The sequence below is a fragment of the Microtus pennsylvanicus genome, chromosome 10 (assembly GCF_037038515.1).
Source record: "Microtus pennsylvanicus isolate mMicPen1 chromosome 10, mMicPen1.hap1, whole genome shotgun sequence".
NCBI lineage: Eukaryota > Metazoa > Chordata > Mammalia > Rodentia > Cricetidae > Microtus > Microtus pennsylvanicus.
In genome coordinates, this window is record NC_134588.1 from 90,880,461 (window position 1) to 90,889,116 (window position 8,656).

General features: G+C 47.1%; 1 protein-coding gene across 1 annotated transcript; it reads left to right on the forward strand.

Annotated features, from left to right (window-relative positions):
• The first annotated feature begins 88 nt into the window (after window positions 1-88).
• Mpz (myelin protein zero) lies at window positions 89-6,258 on the forward strand. The gene is given in 6 exon segments (XM_075987539.1): window positions 89-208; window positions 3,181-3,347; window positions 3,624-3,837; window positions 4,381-4,516; window positions 4,663-4,723; window positions 4,826-6,258. Coding segments are annotated over 6 exon segments (939 nt in total). The 5' UTR covers window positions 89-141; the 3' UTR covers window positions 5,120-6,258.
• Window positions 6,259-8,656: the final 2,398 nt, after the last annotated feature.

The following is an 8,656-nucleotide window of genomic DNA, read 5'->3' on the forward strand; positions in this document are numbered from 1 at the left end:
CATGCCAGGCTGCCATTGGTTACTGGCTCAGGACAGCCCCCTCATGCTGGGAATCCAGGGGATTTTAAGCAGGTTCCAGAAAACCCTGCTCAGTTCCTTGCCCCCCACTTTCTTCACCCCACAGACGCTCCTACCCCAGCTATGGCTCCTGGGGCTCCCTCATCCAGCCCCAGCCCTGTCCTGGCTACCCTGCTCTTCTCTTCTTTGGGTAAGTGAAGCCCCCAAGTCCCGGAACCCTGAGATTCAGGTGTTCTCTCAGCAACTTCTCCAGGTCCCCACTGTGCTCTTCACAGCAAGTGAGATCAGGAAGGGGGTGCTATGTTAGGTGTGGGGAGGGAAGGGATATATCATTTAAAGGAAGCAGAAAGGGTATTTCTTGAAAAGACACAGTAAAAGAGATCACAGAGAGCTTCCCTGAGCATCCAGGTTGGAAACCAGTCAGATGTCCCCAGATCCACGCTGACAGCCCACCAAGAAGCAAAGAGGGGTACAGCAAAGAACAGGATCAGATGCTGGGTTCTGAACCCCATTCATTCCCAAGTGGTGCAAGAGCTATTCAACCTTAATTTCCCAGCAAAGAAAAGCCAGGCAATATGAACTAATGAGTGAGCCCACCCTCATGGGTCTCAGCTTCTTAGATTGGGTGTCTGGCTGTGGCCTCTCGTCTATAATGTGAGTGAATCCTAAGATCTTGTCCCACTAAAGCCGTCTTCTTTAAACTGAGCAACCTTTTCCTTTACCTCTGACAGATGTTGAGTGAGCAAGAGAACATTAGAAAGCAAGGTTAACTAAGTGGATCCTTCCAAAGGCAAGCCAGAGTAAGGGTGGGATGAGCAGCAGGGGAGGGGAACGGTTAGAAAATCCAAGGTTCTTTCCTTGGTCAAGTTCAACTCTTTGGGTTGTATATCCAAAAATTAGGCTTTTTTGGTTCATACTGGGCTTTCTGTGGTTCCCCAAGGTTATGGTGAAGATAGGAAGTTGGGGGGAGCCTTGGTAAAGGAAATGAGGAGCTAGGGAGGCTAAGGGGGTGAAAGCTCTGTCCCACCCATAGAACCACTGAGCAAGTTGAGAAGAGCAAAGATTGATGGTGGAATAGGAGGAATAGGAGTCAGAACCAATGAATAACCTTCTTTATTATATTGGGGATTCCCAAGGAGGCTCTAAGGTAGAATTCCCAGGAGGCAAAGAAAAGATATTGCATGCTGAGGTGGAGGATTCAGGACCATGAGGGTGAGAGTGGGTGTGGCATGAGCCTCCAGCACTGTTTAGACAATGAGACTTTGTTTGGTTGCCCCCTCCTAAAGAACAGAAAAGTCTACAGTTGTCCCCAGGGCCAGCCCACACATAGTCTCCCTGGAATGACCCTCCTTGTGTGGGTGTGTTATAGGGGTGGCAGCGGGCCAGTGTGACCAAGACGAGGGAAGATGCGTGAACCGCAGAGGTCCACATGCAGAGTCCCCTGAGTGCTGGACTTTGGGTCTTACTCTATACCTAGTTTTTCCCAACGGTGATATGAAGTCCTTTCTTCCCTGGCTCCCCAGTAAAGAGCAAACTAAACGGCAACCAGGGATGCAGCAGGACAATTGTGCCCAGCAAGAGGACTCCCATTCCTAGTTGTCTTCTTCTTCCTCCTTCTCCTTCTCCTCTTCCTCCTCCTCCTCCTCCTTCTGTCTTCTTGCAAGAATGTGAATTTGTTGTACTGTGAAATGCTATAAAACTGCTCAGTATGGGCCGGGCGGTGGTGGCGCATGCCTTTAATCCCAGCACTCGGGAGGCAGAGGCAGGCGGATCTCTGGGAGTTCGAGACCAGCCTGGTCTACAAGAGCTAGTTCCAGGACAGGCTCCAAAACCACAGAGAAACCCTGTCTCGAAAAAACAAAAAACAAAAAAAAAACCCTGCTCTGTATGGAATGATGTCTATGAGTCATCACAGAAAGCCATCCCAGATACATAAATTCAAAACAAAAAAGTAAATTATAATCCAATATATGGTATATACACTATATTTTGAAAAGCTCCATAAAACAAATTTAGCCATTTGTTATAAGTACAGATAGATCTCGAGTGTATTGCATTTATATTGGGTTTTATACATAGAGAAAGTATATTTACTAACTAGTAATGGTGGTTCAAAGTGGGTGGAGATATCAGGAAAGAAATTGGTTGTTAGAGTAAGTGTCAAAGGAGACATTATCTTTATTTGTATTGCTTTAACAGCTTATAAGAATGCATGCACGACACCGTGGTGCATGTTTTTAATTCCAACATTCAGGAGACAGCAACAGGTGTATCTCTGTGCGTCCCGTTGGTCTACATATTGAGTTCCTGCTCAGCCAGGGCTACATAGTAAGACTCTTTGTCTTAAAAAAAAAAAAAGCTGCCGGGCGGTGGTGGCGCACGCCTTTAATCCCAGCACTCGGGAGGCAGAGGCAGGAGGATCTCTGTGAGTTCGAGACCAGCCTGGTCTACAAGAGCTAGTTCCAGGACAGGCTCCAAAACCACAGAGAAACCCTGTCTCGGAAAAACAAAAAAAAAAAAAAAAAAGAAGAAAAAAAAAAAAGCTGAGTGGTGGTGGTGCACACCTTTAATCCTAGCATTCAAGAAGCAGAGGCAGGCTGATCTCTTTGAGTTCGAAGCTAACCTGGTCTACAGAGTGAATTTCGGGACAGCCAGAGCTACACAGAGAAATCCTATCTTGGAAAAAACAAAAACATTAGCTATCAACCATTGGCACATGACGGTCATTCCGACACTCAGAAGGCTGAGACAGGAGGATAATAACTATGGGCTATAGTAAAGCTGCCTCAGAAGAAAGGAAGAAAAAAAAAGAAGGAAGGAGAAAAAAGAGACTAAAAGGGAAAGTGAGCATTGGCTACCACCCGCCTTCTAGAACCCTGCAGAAAAGCACTGATCTATCTCCTCCACGCTGAGCCTGCTTAGCTTTTGAGATCAGACGAGATGGGATACATTCAGGGTGGTATGGCAATAGACGCGAGGAGCAGTCTTTCTGCTGAGACCGTGGGGCTGATGCAAGCGTTTACATTCACCAACCAAATTCGTCCAGATGTGTTTCTTTGGTACGGCCTCACCCGCGTCCCAGCCCTTGATGGCTGCTTGGTCTCACATCCTCTCCATGTCTGACTGGGCCCGTGTGTACCTCTCGTGTTCTTCTGTTTGCAGTGCTGTCCCCGGCCCTGGCCATTGTGGTTTACACAGACAGGGAAGTCTATGGTGCTGTGGGCTCCCAGGTGACCCTGCACTGCTCCTTCTGGTCCAGTGAATGGGTCTCAGATGACATCTCTTTTACCTGGCGCTACCAGCCTGAAGGAGGCCGAGATGCCATTTCGGTAAGTATGCTGGGCAGGGTAGGGGAGTGTCCTGGAGTTAGATAACAGGGTGCTTCAAACAACACAAAAGTGAACTTGGGCTACAGAGGGAAGCTATTTTATGAGCCATAAACTCAACTGTAGCAAAGTAAGTAAACAGTCTTTGTCACCTTGCCTAGGACCTGTGTGCACTGTCCTTCCTCTCCTGGGACAAGATCTGTTACCCTGAGTCTGGAGCCAAGTTTCAGCAGTTTTCACACTAGGGTTCCCTCACACTATTTTCCTCGTTCCTCGTAGATCTTCCACTATGCCAAAGGACAACCTTACATTGACGAAGTGGGGACCTTCAAAGAGCGCATCCAGTGGGTAGGGGACCCTCGCTGGAAGGACGGCTCCATTGTCATACACAACCTTGACTACAGCGACAACGGCACTTTCACCTGTGATGTCAAAAACCCACCAGACATAGTGGGCAAGACTTCTCAGGTCACGCTCTATGTCTTTGAAAAAGGTATGAGAAGGGACAGGGGACAGGGGTCTGGGAAGCAGTTCAAAGAAGGTATCAGGGAGGGCTGATAGACTGGGGGAAGGGCAAACAGATTAACTAATCTGGATGTGGTGGTGTAAGCCTTTAATCCCAGCTCTGGGGAGGCTGACGAGGTGATTGCCTGGGTCGCAGAGTGACCAGACTGAAATATATAGTAAAACCGAGGGGGGGGGAAAGCTGTGGGGGTAGGCATGGAGGTTCTGACTGGAATCCTAGTACTTCAGAGGCAGAGGCCGATCCATCAGAAATTCAAGGCCGTTGTCAGCTACGTAGCAAGTACCCAAAGACTAGTTAAAGGCCAATCTGGGCTACGTGGGACCCTGCCCAGCCCAAAAAATATAATAAAATAATAGTAAAAAACAAAACGCTGGGAAGGGAGGCAAAAGGCAGTCTTGGCTAGAATTTTCACATTTCCAATCACTGAAAATGGGTGTAGTGCGAAGCAACATAGATACAGGCTTCTGTTACCTACCCCTCCACCCACGTTATTTCTTTGTCCCTTCCTAGTGCCCACTAGGTATGGGGTGGTGTTGGGAGCCGTGATCGGGGGCATCCTCGGGGTGGTGCTGTTGCTGTTGCTGCTTTTCTACCTGATTCGGTACTGCTGGCTGCGCCGGCAGGCGACCCTGCAGAGGAGGCTCAGGTAAGGGGCGGAGCCTGACCCCCACCTTCTATCCAGGATCCCCCCGAGACTGCTTCAGAGGTGGGAGGGCGAAAGAAAAGAGGAAATGCGTTCGCTAGGAGTAGGTTCCAGTGAGACCAATCCTGCTGCAACCCCTCTTTCCACAGTGCCATGGAGAAGGGGAAATTTCACAAGTCTTCTAAGGACTCCTCGAAGCGCGGGCGTCAGGTTAGCGAGAAACTGGGGAGAACGATGGGAACCCGGGACAGCAGCTAGGGATGGGTGGGGGAGGTCAAGACCTAAGCTGAATGTGTGCAACCCTCCCCGCAGACGCCAGTGCTGTATGCCATGCTGGACCACAGCAGAAGCACCAAAGCTGCCAGTGAGAAGAAGTCTAAAGGGCTGGGGGAGTCTCGCAAGGATAAGAAATAGCGGTTAGCGGGCCGGGCGGGGGGTCGGGGGTCTGCGACGGAGTCCTCCAAAGGCTCTCAGGTGGTGGTCATCGAGATGGAGCTTCGTAAAGATGAACAGAGCTCAGAGCTCCGGCCTGCAGTCAAGTCCCCCAGTAGAACCAGCCTCAAGAACGCCCTCAAGAACATGATGGGCCTGGAATCGGACAAATGATGGTCACGTCCAGGCCCTGTCAGAGCAGGGGGACCTAGGCTCCTCTTTTCCCAGGTCTAGGTACTTTCCTCTTGCTCCTCAGCCCTGCCCTGCCCTTACCTCCCAATGAGATGTAAAGTTTCATTTCAACCTTCCTTTCCAAGTTCTTGTATTCCTCCCTCATCTTTACCCCTAGGCTTTCTCGGAGCCTAGGGACTAACCCTACTCCTCGCCTGCCCCAAGGGCTGCGTGTTTGGTGCCTGTCCCTCAGGCACCGAGAAGAAAGGGACCTTGATAGCCTCTGCCCAACATAGGCCACTTGGCCTCCCATCCCCCACAACTCCACCCCAGCTGATCCCCCTGGCTCTTTCCTGCTCTCTCTTTTCCTTCCCTCAGAAGCCCAGCTCCACACTCTTGTCTTTGGGCTCAAGTCCGTATCATCTAGACCAGACTCTCCATCGGGGTTTATTTAGGTTGTCGAGCATTTTTTATTTGTTCACCATATTTTTTTCTGTTTGTTTATCTGAGCCCATGCCCCCATGACTGAGGACCAATGACGTCATGTGGCTTTTGCAGTTCCCCACTCCCTGCTAAGTCTTTATCTCTTCCGGAGAGCCAGCCAGCCCAGGCAGTGGAGCCCCTGATCCTCAGACCTCAGCTACATGATTGATGCCCTCTGACCACACTGGAGCAGAGTTCTGGGACTCAAGATTTGGGGAAGGAGAGAGAGAAAAATGGATCCTCACGGGTCAGGGGTGGTGTAGGGGGCTTTAAGAAATAATGAGACATCAAACAGCAAAACCACAGGAGAACAGGAGGGAAAGGAAGAGGTTGCGCTCCCAGGCGCAGGGGATTGTTAGGATTTTTCTACGTTCTGCACATTTCTTCTACCACCTCCAAATGTCCTTAAATGTTTAATAAACACTGACATTTCCAGACACCGCTGCCTCTATCTTGCATTTTCTGGTCCTCATAAGAATCCCCACCTCTTTCTTCTCTCATTCCCAACCCACATTTCTCTGTGTCCAGCTCTGCTTGTACATGGGTGGAAACGCAATAGCTTTCTTTCCCGAGACCTGCTCACTGGTTGTGTTCCCCAGGCTGGTTACTTGCCTTTGGTAAGTTTGGTTTGCTCTTCATAAACACACAGGACCATTTTATCCACCCTGTGTGATTCCCAGACCTTTTGTAAGAATCAAGTAAGAGACGGTGGAACCCTCCACAGCTATAAGCTTAGTTGTACATAGTATAACATTCTGGCCTTTGTGGGCAATGGGTGCTCACATGGTACATAGATGCACATGCAGGCAAAACACATGTACAAATAATAAAATAAAATTAAAAATAAACGAGTGTACTTTATAAACTAGCAGAAATTTCATTCACCTTCACAAATATACATAGAACTTTAGGCTAAGCATGACAGTACATACCTATAACCTCAGCACTTGGAAGGTACAGTCAGGAGGATCAGAAGTTCAAGACCAGTTCTGACTAAATATCAAATTAAAGTTCAAGGCTAGCCTGGGCTACAAGAGACAACGACAACAGCAACTTAATTTTCTTTGTTCTCTATTCTAGAAACGCTATTAATAACTGACTAGACAGTTTGTTGATATATCAATACACACACATACACACATATATATCTATATATATATATATCACTAATATATTAGAATCCTTAGCTGACTGTGGAAACATGTTTGTGACAGCTTCCCCTGGGTCAGGGGGATCCACTGGTTACAAAAGAGAGAAAACAACTATATGTCATTTCCCCTGTAAGCCAAAGACATAATTGACACTGGCTTTGCCAAACCCAAGAGTGTGTCTATTCACTTGAGGATATGGTTTACATATTTAAATTTTTCATTTCTCATTAGTTTTTAAAGTGAGGGTGTGTGTTCACACACATACGAGTTCTGCTGCTTGAGGAGTCCGGAAGAGAGTATTAGATTTCCTGGAGCTGGAATGACAAGCCATTGTGAGCTGCCTGATGTGAGTGTTGGGACTTCTCAGCAAGAGCAGTGCACAGCCTGTCTGTGGAGCCATCTCTCCAGCTGCTCAAAAGGGTTCTTCGTAAAAGACACTAGCACAATGTCTGAAGGAAAACGGAGATTTTATTTCATGCTATATTAAGAAAATGAAACATAGAAGTAGGAAAGTGTGGTGGTCCACTACTGTGACCTTCAGAAGGCCGGGAGGTGAAAGGATTGCGAGGAGTTCAAGGCGAGCTAGAGCTGTGCAACAAGACCTTATTTAAAAAAAAAAAAAACTAAACAAATACACATATGAGTAGCACTAAATGGACTCAGCAGGGTGTGTTTCTTCATCTCTCTCTCTCTCACACACACATATACAAACACATACAGACACACACACCATTAATTAAAGAAGAGTTCGTGAATTTGAGGAGTAGGGGAGACAATTATTAAAAAGAAACATTTGTTTAAAGTCTGACAAGTTGGCAGATGCCTGCAATCATCACTTTTGGGATTTTGAGGCAGAAGGATGGCCTTGAATTCAAGGCCAGTGTGGGAGTTAGAGGGGGTGGTGGAGGCACAGGATATTTGCTTAAACTCCTTTAAGCAACACAGGAAATCTAAAAATCACACAGGAAACACTTCAAAATTTTAACCTCTTTATTGGCAGAAAATACTGTAATAAATATTATAAACGAAATCCGAAAGTGAATTGGTAGTGACCGAGGAAACACGAGGCATTTTAACAATGTCCATACTTCCACTCTGTCTACAGTGTGCTTCCCTGTGTAACGAAGCCATTTGAATATGTCTATTCTGGTATATTATCTGCAGTATGTCCCATTCTCCTATGACTTCCAGAAGGAACTATCTAAGGAGGGAATGAGGATGCTTTTCTTGCGGTCTTGTGATCAGGCTGACTTTCTGCCTCTCTGGAGACTGTGACTCTCTTGCTTTTCCAGATTTGGAGTCTGACCTGTCACTTAACCAGAAGAAAGAGCACCTGTGATACCTAACAATATAAAAAGCAGAACTCCCCACCCTCAAATTCTCAATTTCCAGAAGCATAGACAACAGGGACTATATTTAGAGTGGTTATGACAAACAGGATGACAGCGGGTAATTAAAGTTAGTCCGGTGAGGCCTGATTCTCAAACACCAAACACATGGCAGGGACAAGGAAGCTTCCAGGAACCACTACCTCTGCTAACAAGATCAGAAATCAGGAACACTCAGGAACAAGAAGCTAAGAGCTGGGAAGGAAGGGCAGATCCTAGAATGATATCAGCCAGGGATTCCCGGACAGGGTCTAAAACTACAGGGGAAACCCTGTTGCGGAAAAACCAAAAAAAAAAAAAGAAAAGAAAAGAAAACAAATTAGCTCAACACTGGGCAAGATCAGTACAACTCTTTCCTGCAACACTGTCAAGTCTCTGAATGCAGCTTGAAATACTGTCCAGAGAGAATTCTTGTCTCTTTAACACCCTATTCCCTGTTCCCACTCCTGACCTCACCCAAACCTTTATCTGTCCAAGTCTGGGCTTTGGGAATGTAATTAAAAGTATATCCCTAGCTT